Below are 10960 nucleotides of genomic sequence, written 5' to 3'. Positions count from 1 at the left end.
TCAAAATTCTTCAGTGACTTCCAGCTGCCATTAAAATCGGCCCCTGACTCTTAGCTCAACATTCATTCCCTCCCTAATCTGACCCCACCCCAGCCTACCATTCAGGTCTAAATTCCCACTGTGTTCCTCACCAGTGTTTTCTAAATCATGCTTTATCACTCTCCAGTTCTTTGGGCCATTCATCAATATTACATGCACACGAGAGAAAAATAAAAGGTGTCATTGTCAAGTGAGTTGGGGAAACAGCGGATTTAGGCGGAATTAACCCAGTTTATTATCAAGGGACTTTCCTTCCTTCAGTAAACCAGTGCATAATGTGAATTTCTAAGAGGCACTTAAAGCATGAACCGTTGTTCCCCAAACTTCCTGTACATGGAACCCACGGTACTGCCTCCACGGAAGGCACTCTGTGAAACTTCTCGTCTGGCTTTCTTCTCCAACCAAACTTGCCTGCCTGGGATCATCCAAGCTCACCGTGCTGTCCTTCTGTTACACAGAGAAGCTTTTGTGAGACGGCAGAGAGGCAGCACGGGCTCTAGCACCGTTCGATTTCATCAAACGTTCCATTGCAGTTGGGTTTTTGAGTTTGTTAAGTCCTAACCAGAGGTATTATAAAAATAGACAGTGGGGTCTGAGTCATGTTGCAAAATAGAGAATCTGTTTTTTAAATACATTCACTAAATAATACCGTGAGAGGATACGAGGGGCGGGACCTCTCCCGTGCCCCCATGGCCGCACACGGGGCAGGGCTGTGGGCACAGGGGGTCAGCAGGCTCGTGGGTGACAGACACTCTTTCCGTCTTTCCTTCTTCTCCAAGGCAGCTCGCTCCCAGGACTCTTTGGGACCCGGAGGAAGGGAGATGCTGTTCCCTCCTGGCTCCAGACAGTCAGGCTGGATGGAAGGACCGCAGCCTGGCTGCAGGTTGCAGGTGGAAGGACGAATGTTAGCAGCAGTGAGATCAGAGGAGAAAGGAGGATGGGGCAGGGTGGGGTCCGGGGTTTCGAGGTCTGCTCAAGAGAAGCTGGATCCAGAAACTCGAGCTACACAGACAGACCTCCTTTGGAGAGCAGGAGGGGTCAGGAGGAGACAGCTGGCACAGAGCGCCACTCAGACTGCGTCCTGGGAGCCAGTTGGGTGCAGCCACTGAGCCTGGAGCACTCCTTTCCCCTCACGGGGGCAGCGGTGGCCCTGGTGACATCTCCTACATGCCGCCCCCCCGCATCCACGTCCTCTGGGCCTCTGCAGCGGAGGAAATCCAGCAAGTGGACGAGCTGCTGGCTATGCCCATGGAGGGCCACGCCTTCGGTCCACGGTGACCGTAACGGCTGCTGGAGGAGCGCGATCCCTGTCTGGGTGCCGAGGATGCCGGCGCGATGATGCTGGGGCCTCGGGCCAGGCGGCCCATGAGGGCCAGGGCCGCCCACCGTCACGAGGCCCGCTCCAGGCTCTGCTGTTCCTCCTCCTCCGACTGCAACCAGCTCCAGTCTAGAGACTGAAAGTCAACGGGCTCATTAACAACCCCGTGGCCACCCAGGTACCTGGTTTTCTTCTTTGGGAGGCAACCAGCGCAATTTAGAAGGAAGGCTAGAGCCTTTCACTGACAGTCAAGTTTCTGCAAGGGACCCCAGAGCCGGAGCTACGTCTTCAAGATCGTGCAGGAGCTTATCTTCAGATGGGCGTGGAGCCCCTCAGACTCTGGCCAGGCGATTTAAGTGTTATTCCTGCAGCTCACAGCACTGACCTATGCTCACTGCATGCCCAGGTGCCCAGGGCTCGTCTCAGCTCTCCACCTCCAGGCTAACCAGGTGGAACCGCCTGGCCAGACTTCCTTTCCCTCCGGCAGAAGCAAATAGGCAGTGCAAGGATCAAATCATACAGGGCCCAGAGGAGGAAGAGCAGCAAGAAGGAGACACAGAAAGCCCCAAACCGGAGAAGGACACTTGAAGAAATAAGAGGTGATTACCATTGGCAGTGACCTCTCCGATCCTTCCCCAAACCGAGAAGTTCCGGAAACACTATCACGGGACTGTATTGGCAGGAAATGGCCATTAAAAGACCCCAGTGAACGAATAAGCATCGTCTCAGCAACCCACTCCAGTACTCTTGCCTGGAAAATCCCATGGACGGAGGAGCCTGTAGGCTGCAGTCCACGGGGTTGCTAAGAGTCAGACACGACTGAACGACTTCACTTTCACTTTTCACTTTCATGCACTGGAGAAGGAAATGGCAACCCACTCCAGTGTTCTTGCCTGGAGAATCCCAGGGACGGGGGAGCCTGGTGGGCCACAGTCTATGGGGTCGCACAGAGTCGGACACGACTGAATCGACTTAGCAGCAGCAGCAGCAGCAGCAGCGGCGGCAAGTTCAGCTTTGCCTCGATGTCTCTGCACCTGGACTCATTTTTCTTTAGATCAGCTTCCCTAGAGCTAGGCTTGCTGAGTCCCTAAGCTCTGAGTCCCTGAGAGAGGGGGTGGTGACGGCTTTGTCCCTGGAGCCCAGCACCGCACCTCTGACGTGCATGCCCAGCAACTGCACAGAAGGCAAGAGCGGGAGAGAAGCCTTCCCACAGGGATGCTACCGGCCTCATAAGGACCATGTGCAGTGCGGATGAGAGGAGATAGAGCACGTAAGGTACCTGTGCTCGTTCAACAGTCGTCAGCCCTGTTATCACGATGAATAAGAAGGTTGTACCAGAAAATCGCAAGTGTACACTGAGATCAAGGCGGCAGGGCGTCACCTCTCTCTCAGCTTCTCCTCGTTTGCTGCAGAAAAGAAAAGGTGTGGAGCAGCAGGGGTCCCCGTGGGCCATTACCCTCAAACTCTGGTCCTGCTCCTTCATGGTGTCCTGCAGGGCGTTCTCCAGCTGGGTGCACAGGGTGTGAGCTTCAGCCACCAGGTCCTCACTGAAGAAAACAACTGGACTATTAGAATGCGGTCAGTGTGAATATACTTTTTCAAAAGTAATATATTACTGTGTACAAATATGCTAAAGGGCTTCTGGAAAGACTTTAAAAATTGAACGAATATTCTGAGTGTCTTAAAATACACGACACTGCCTCGCGATTTCATCTGTTCTTCTTGAGTGCTGTTACGGAAGCTCGAACCCAGCCGTGAGCATCGCCATTCACAACATGAGAAAGCAGAGGTCTGGCCTAATAAGAAAGCTCAGAGCCGAAGAGATTTCTTAGGCTCTCCCTAAACTGCCACCATCTGAAAATCTCTCCCAGATCACCCGTTTCACGGTTTTTGAAACTGACAAAGGCGTACAGACCACGAGACTTCCCCAGGTGTCCTCAGCTCTCTGAGACTGGGAGCGGCGTGTTCTAGGGACTGATTCATCTGCTGCGCTCTGGCCTTTCCTATGATGAGAAATGCACACGTCCCGAGAACAGGCCATGGCTGAGAAAGGCGAGACCAAAGCAAGCCATCTGTCCTGTTCTAACCTCGGCTCCAGGTGGGCAGACAGACGGCAGCCTGGGCCCCCAGGACACCTTTCCTAGAGCTTTGAGGATCTCGTGGAGGAACAGGACAAACCCAACAGAAAGGGCCTGCAGTTCCTCCTCTCACCGCAAAGGGGGCGCTGGTGAGAGGAGCAGAGCCCAGACTCATCCACCGGCGGCCACTGCCCAGGCCCCAGAGGCCCCGGACCTGGATACCACACTCAAGGAGCTAACTGGAAGTTGGGGAGAGAACTAAGAATCCGACACGGGGAATTCTCTGGTGGTCCAGTGGTTAGGACTCTGCACTTTCACTGCCGAGGGCCCAGGTTCAGTATCTGCTTAGGGAAATACATTCTGCAAGCCAAGAGGCCAAAAAGAGAAATAGAGAAAAAAAAAAAAAAAAAAACCCCAAAACAGTACAGGTTACAAACTCCCTAAGTACAGGAACAGGACTTCTTGAAAACAGCTTTACTGAGATATATTCACAAACCATAAAATTCACCTGTTTAAGGTGCACGACTACACCCTTCTGGTGCACTTACGGCGCTGTGCAACCACCGCAGAGGTCTAGTCCTTGACCGTTTTCATCACCCAAGGGGAAACCCTGTACCCGGTGTCAGTCATTCCTCTCCCTCAGCAATCAAGTCTCCTCTCTAGTCTGTAGATCTGCCCTTAGGAATCAATTTTCACTATCTCCAGTGCCTGGGGCCCAGCAAGGCTCTGAAGAAATGGGTGTGAGGCTGAACCAGAAACAAAAAAACCGCACAGGTGTCTCAGAAGACGGCGATCTGTGTGTATGTGTCCGGGCCGCAGAGAGGGTGGGAGGCAGGGCTGGGGTGGAGGGAAGACACTCCGGGGAGGGCTTCAGCAGAGCCGAGGACCCGGGGCTCCAGGATGCAGGTGGGTCGGCCCGGCCTGGTTACCCAGGGCTGCCGATCCCGAACCGCATGTCCAGTGAGAGCCCAGAACCCACTGATGCTGCTGGTCTGGACCAGGCTCCAAGACCCCCGGGCAGAGCCAGGAGCTTCCTGGGAGCAGGGGTGAGCCTGGAGAGAACGCTTGGAGGCTGGAAAAGGCTCAGCCTTGGCCCTGAGGCAGCTGGCTGCCATGGCTGGTCCCTGAATATCCGGAAGAATAACTCAATCAAAACAGTCTCCCATGAAGACGGATTTGACCAGAGAGGTCCTGGGGGCAGCACTGGGCTGGAAGCAGAGAGGGAAAGCCTCACGGGAAGGGCTCTGAGGCTGCACTCCCAGCTCTGCAGCAGCGAAGTACGCAGCAGGCAGGGAGGGGTGAATGGGGGCTGGGGGGAGGAGGGGCCACAGGAGGGACCAGCAGTGCGTGGCTGGGGCGCGGTGACCAGCAAACACCCTCAGGGACCTGCTTCTGTGAGCAAATAGCGAGGGACGGATGAGGGGACGGCACAGGACTGGCCAGCACTGGACGGAAGGTTCCCATCCAGTGAGAGCAACTCGGCCTCAGGTAAGGACGCCTGGCTGGGCAGGTCACAAGCAGCACTGTGAGCAACACACCACATCCACGCCCACAGTGCCCGGCACGGGGGACAGACACCAAGGGGCGTGCACGGCACCACTGATGGGAGACGCCGGCCGCCACCAAGAGACCCACGCTTCTGTGCCCAGAACCTCCTGATGCGCCCCGGACTTTGGTACTGGGCGCCGTGGATGAGGACTGACCTCTTCTCGGCGGCCTCGGGCAAGCTGTCGGGAGCCGTGCAGGGCTGTGACATCAGCTGGCAGGGGTGACTCAGGCGGGAGGCGTTCATACTGTCCGGGCTTCCGCTGACGGGACCCCGGACCTTGCTCTAGAGGGCAAAACCGGAAAGAGAATCAGTGGTCTGGGGGCAGAGGGATGACTGAAATTCTGCTTTCACGGCAGGGTGTTTTCTCGTGAAGACACCTGGCCACGAGACACATGCTCTTCCTGCAGAAATCAGGCAACATTGCCGTCTCACGGTTTGCATTTCGGCTTAGAAACTGCTTCTGCATCTGCAGGTGTAACTTTTTGATTGAGGGTTCTAAATACAGAGAGATCTGAGGGTTCTATTTCTTTTTTTTTTTTTTTAATCAACCATTGGCCATTTAATTTTAAATTTTGGGGGTTCTAAATACAGAAAGATTTGAGAGCTCTATTTCTTTTTTAAAAAAATCAACCATTGGCCATTTAATTTTAAATTCTGGGGGTTCTAAATACAGAGAGATTTGAGGATTCTATCTCTTTTTTTTTAAATCAACCATTGGCCATTTAATTCTGTGTTTTTTTGGCTCTGCAGGCTCTTGACTGCAGTCATAGGCTTCTCCAGTTGTGGCCTGAGGGCTGAGTTGCCCCGTGGCACGTGGGATCTTAAGTGTCCTGACCAGTGAACAAACCCTCGTCCCGTGTTGGAAGGTGGATTCTCTACCGCTGGACTGCCAGGGAAGGCCCTGAGGCTTCTCTTTCATTAGCTGGATTGCTTAACAAACCCTTACAAGGAAATGAGAAGGAAGGCGCGTTTACTCTTCCCAAGGAGAAGAGAAACACACGGAGGTCCTAGGTGACTTCCCGTGACTTGCGCCACATGGGGAGCAAGAGGCTGAGGTGTTTCCTGGGCTGCGGCAGCCGGCGCACCTGGAGCAGCGGGCCTCCCCGGCCCGTGGCCGAGTGGCTCTGCCATCAGCCTCCTCAGCCTTCCCGCCGCCTGCCAGCTCGATTCCAAGTTTTTCTCGGCTCTTCTCCAGTTTCTGTCCTGGGCTCTCTTCTGTGCTGCGGTTTCTCTCTGAGCAGCACTCAGTGGGATCACAGCTACACTGGGATGGTGGGCACACGCAGAGCGGGCCGAGTGCTGCACTGCACAGGCCTGGCTCAGGGCCCAGCAGGCACGCCCCTCGGGGGCTGCACGCAGGTCTCCAGGAACCCGGGGTGTGACCTCATTTGGAGAAAGCATCTTTGCAGATGTAGCTAAAGATCCTGTGATGAGAACACTCTGGATTATCTGGGTGGGACCTACACCCAGGGACAAGTGTTTTTACACACTCGACACAGAAAAGGATTTCTTTGGTGGTACAGCGGATGATAGTCCACCTCCCTACGCAAGGGACACGGGTTCGATCCCTGGTCCAGGAAGATTCTACGTGTGGCAGAGTGGCTAAGCCCAAGCACCCTGGAGCCTGTGCTCTACAACCAGAGAAGCCGTCTCAGTGAGAAGCCTGCACATCGCCAACTCGAGAGCATCCCCCACTCACGGCAACTAGAGAAAGCTTGACTGCAGCAACAGAGACCCAGTGCCGCCAACAAGAAACCAATTTTAAAAAGAGAGAGACGTAGAGAAGAGGGCCACACTGAGTCAGAGGCAGAGACTGAAGTGATGCTGCCTCAAGCCAAGGAGTGCTGGAGCCAGTGGCGTCTGAGAAGCGGCGAGGAGGGATTCTCCCCTTGAGCCTCCCAAGGGGGCCCGGCCCAGCTGATGCGTGGACACCGACCCTGCCGTCTCCAGGACGGGCCCGCCCGGGCTCACTCACACACGCAATCTTCAGGAGGTTCCAGAGCTCCTTCTGCCGCTTCTCCTGCAGCCGCACCACCATCTTCTCGTCCTCGCTCATCAGGCTGACCACCTCCTCCACCTTGGGCAGCAGTTCCAGGGCCTTCTGCTTGCAGACCACGGTCTTACTGTGAAGACCAAGTGCGATGAGCTCCAGCGCGCCCGGTTTGGGGGGAGCAGGACGCGGCCCCGGCGGGGATGACTCAGCTTGGCCACTGCGGGTGGGAGCTCCTACGGGGCCCAGGGGAGGGGACGGGGCCTCTCCTCGCTCCACCCTCTGAGGGGACAGCGGCCTGATACCTGAGCTGCGTATAAATCACTCGCACTTTCTTCTCAAAGCCTTGGATTGCCTGGAGGAGCAGCCGCACCATTTCCTGACTGTCACCATCAGTCCGCTGGTCTGCAAAGCGGGACGGAGACGCATGGTCTGTGGGGGGACCAGCCTGGTGCCCGGGCAGCGGGGGACCCGGGAGGGGGCCCACTCACCTCTGGGCTTCTCCCTCAGCCTGCGGTAAAGCTCCCGCGCCTGCTCTTCCCTGAAACACACAAGGCAGAGGCTCTGTCAGCGCCCGAGCCCTGCCAGCAGCAGCACCGCCTTCTGGAAACTGGGCGGGCAGTATGTCCCGGCCGGAGGCAAGCACGCTCCCTGGGGATGTCACTGGCAAAACCCATGACAGAGGAAGACCCGGCTCACTGTCGAAATGCCAACTCAAAGCTCACAGTCAAGACTTCCTGAGAGTCCTCAGGACAGAAGCCTCCTCTGTCCCTCAGCGTTCCCCACCAACCTGGCCCCTGCAATTCAGAGGTGCGGGTCCTGAGTTCAGAGAACATGGCCTCTGAAACTCAAGCCAGGAGCAGACATGCCCTCCCCAGGGCCCGAACACAGTGAGACAGGCTGACGTTTCCAGGGGTTGACTTTTGTTTGAAAACCAGAGTAAAATAAAACACTGAATAACTTGACGAAATATAGGCTACAAATAATCACATTTCAAAGACTGGAGCCTCCGGTCCTAAGAGTCCTGGCAGAAGCATCAGAGGCCTGGCTGAGCCCCAGGGAGGCTCTCCTGGCGCCCCTGTCTGCTCCCGGAATGCAGGAGGGGCTGCTCTGCCCAGGGAGGGTCCCTGTAGCTGAGGCCAAGTCCTGATCATGACTCAAATGAAGAGTCAAGGTCCCACCTTCTAAGACTTACCCGACTCCTTCCCTTCCTACTTCCTGCTTCTCAGGCCACACCCAGGTTGGGATATGCTGGGCAGCCAGGCATCTAACCTGATGCTTTGGAGTTCACGAACCATGGCTCGGGGCGTTATCTGAACTGGTCCCCACAACTGTGAGGTCAGACAGCTCTTCTGTATCAGATGAGGCTCAGAGGGACGGAGGTTTGCCCGGGCCCAGCTTCTAGACGTGCCGAGAGGCCCTCCCCGGGACCGGGCTGCACGGGAGGGCGTGCTCCAGGGGAACTTCGCTTGAACAGCCCACCCGCCCGCCCGCGCACAGACACACACACACACTCACAGATCATCCAGCGTCCCGCCCTGCTTCCGGCCCATGGGGCTGCGCTGCAGGTCCACGATGTCCGTCTGCAGGGCCATCATCCGCTCCACCAAGTGCTTCACCTCGTTCTCCTGGAGACAGTGCTGCGCTGAGACTGAGCCCCGACGGACTCGGCCAGGGACACCCGAGCCTCACCATGGACCTTCAGCTGCCCGGCTAGAAGGGACACGGCCTTGGGAGTCTGCGGCTGGGATCTGGGCCTGCCACCCGCCAGCTCTGTGGCCCTGGGGCAGGTCACCCTGGCCCCAAGCTGCAGTCTCCCCCACTGGAAACTGGGGCGAGATGCGACGGGGCCCAAGAGGACCCGGCCTGGCCCCGGTGTGGAGACGAGCTGGGGCACACTCCCCTCTCCTAATTCGTCCTTGATCTCAAGGGTTACGCCCACGAGGACAGAGATCGGGGGGAGCGGTGGGGTGGCGTGGTGGCTCACGTCCCTGCGCCCGAACAAGGGGTCACCCACCTCGAACGAGGGGTATCGGCACCGATTTATAGAAACAGACACTTCGACACGGAGGGGAGGCTCCCTGCCCGAGTTCACTGGGCAGATAAATGGTGGAAAAGTCCAGGAAAAGGCCTTGGGGCCCAGGCTTCCCCCTGAGCAAGGTCCACCGGGGCACCCCGCCTCCCTGCCTGGCCTCACGATCAACACTTCAGCAACACTTCAGCGGCATCTGATTCACAGCCCTCAGACTTGCCCCTTCAGGCCCGTTCCTTCCTACAGGCTCAGTGTCCCGAGGAGGAAGTCAGGGCAACTTCTGACATGGCGGAGTGCTGCTCCTTTATGCAAAGGCCCTTCTCGCGGGAAGAGGTCTGCACTCCCCGGGACGTGTCACGTCGTAAGCCTGACTCAGATCTGTGTGGCTCCTGGACCAGACACACTGGGGACCTCTGCCTGGCACCCCCTACCTTCCAGCAAGTGCTAGCTGAGGGCAGAGAGCCTGGAGAGGAAAATGTGATTTTTGACACAGAAGCTGGACCGAGCACTCAGTGAGAAAGGGGAAAGATGGCAGGGAAGAGGGTGCCCTTGGCCAGGCTGGGGACCCCAGGGAGCCTCCTACCCGTCCGCAGAGCTCCACGGCCTGCTCCATCTCCCTCCAGGCTAGCAGCAGCTTGTCCGACGCTGGAGGAAAAACACGGAGGTGAAAACAAAAGTTAAAAATAAAATGAAAACACCCCAAAACCAAGAAAGTAAAAAGGAATTCCGTTATAAGAGGACCAAAAAAAATACTTGAGAAAGAAGAGTTTAATGGTCTCTCCAGACTGATTGCTAAGGACACACTCACTGATCCCAAACTCCGTCTGCTCCCTGTACTTCTCCAGGTCAATCTGGATACTGGTCTTAAAGAAGTCCAGCTTGGCCTTGAGCTGCTGAGACATGGAGGCCATGGAGTTCTTCATCTTGGACAGACAGCTGTTGTTCCGCAGCAGATTCATCCTGCAGGGGCCCCCGAGAGACACACCGCGGGCATGTTTGGGATCCAGGTACCACTTCCTGGACAATAATAAAAGTGGCCTCCAACACCTTGGCAGGCCCCTGCTGTAATTAGTATAATCATAACAAGAGCAGCCACTTATATCCATCACGACAATTTCCTGGCCCGTGGCGATGGGTGAGGCTCTGCTTCGAAACTAGAATTAGGTGAAGTGCCACGCAAAGGAACCCAGAGCAGCCACAACCTGGGGAAGGAGTCAGCCTGGCCCGGCAGGGTGGCCTACCCGCAATGGAGCCAGGCCAGCCCTCCAGCCGGCTGCCCCCGCCCTGTCCACACCCCTGGCCTGTGCACTGACCACATGTGCCTGTTGGGTATAACAGGCCCTCCCTCCGTCCCGCCCACCGACGGCTTCCCGCCCTTCCACAGCAGCGTCTTCCCTCCTGCCCCTCCCGACGGTGGCTGACCCTGGGCCCCCGCCTCGGCCCCCGCCCCATGGCCAGGCACTGGGCACTCGGTACGCGGTGTCCTGCAGCTGGGCACCTACATGGCCGCGCGCTGGCCCTGCTGCAGGCGGCTGCAGTCTTCCTTCAGGGCCTGGATGCTGTGCCAGACTTGGCCCCACACCTTCCGCAGCTGGAAGAACGGGAGGTTCCTCTTGGGCTCTTGCACTGAACAGAAACACAGGCGACCGTCAGGGCGCAGTGCCTGCGGTGGACGACAGCATCCCACCCCTGGAGCCCGCTGGCTCTGTAACGGCTCGGCTATTACACAACTGCCTTGGGTGTTGAGCCTGCTTCCTGTTGCTCACATTTGCGCCCCGGGGTACACACACGTCCAAATTTACAGATACACAGAACACGTTGGAAGGAAGACTCAGGAGTCTGGTGGCAGTTTTCCCTGGGAAACTGGGGACATGGAGGGGCTTACTCTTCACCGTGTTATTCTATTGTAACCTTTTGCTATCTTGTGCATATATCAATTACTAACGTACAAAGA

At 56.7% G+C, this 10960-nt stretch overlaps 1 protein-coding gene across 3 annotated transcripts in view; it reads right to left on the bottom strand.

Annotated features, from left to right (window-relative positions):
- Positions 1-250: 250 nt before the first annotated feature.
- Positions 251-10960, bottom strand: part of IKBKB (inhibitor of nuclear factor kappa B kinase subunit beta) — a 52437-nt gene continuing 41727 nt past the window's right edge. The window contains exons 13-22 of one of the 3 annotated variants that reach the window (XM_070781490.1): positions 10509-10632; positions 9815-9966; positions 9590-9651; positions 8493-8602; positions 7466-7515; positions 7280-7379; positions 6960-7107; positions 5139-5266; positions 2637-2904; positions 251-1493 (exon numbers count right to left, since the gene is read on the bottom strand). In XM_070781490.1, coding sequence (XP_070637591.1) covers positions 1428-1493; positions 2637-2904; positions 5139-5266; positions 6960-7107; positions 7280-7379; positions 7466-7515; positions 8493-8602; positions 9590-9651; positions 9815-9966; positions 10509-10632 — 1208 coding nt within the window. In that variant the 3' untranslated portion in view covers positions 251-1427. Of the gene's footprint in view, positions 2905-5138; positions 5267-6959; positions 7108-7279; positions 7380-7465; positions 7516-8492; positions 8603-9589; positions 9652-9814; positions 9967-10508; positions 10633-10960 lie in introns of all 3 variants that reach the window. The other 2 variants (XM_070781491.1, XM_070781489.1) reach the window with 2 other exon arrangements.

This window comes from Bos indicus, chromosome 27, assembly GCF_029378745.1.
Source record: "Bos indicus isolate NIAB-ARS_2022 breed Sahiwal x Tharparkar chromosome 27, NIAB-ARS_B.indTharparkar_mat_pri_1.0, whole genome shotgun sequence".
Classification (NCBI taxonomy): domain Eukaryota; kingdom Metazoa; phylum Chordata; class Mammalia; order Artiodactyla; family Bovidae; genus Bos; species Bos indicus.
Note: the sequence above shows the minus strand (reverse complement) of the source record. Positions and strands in the feature narration are given on the sequence as shown.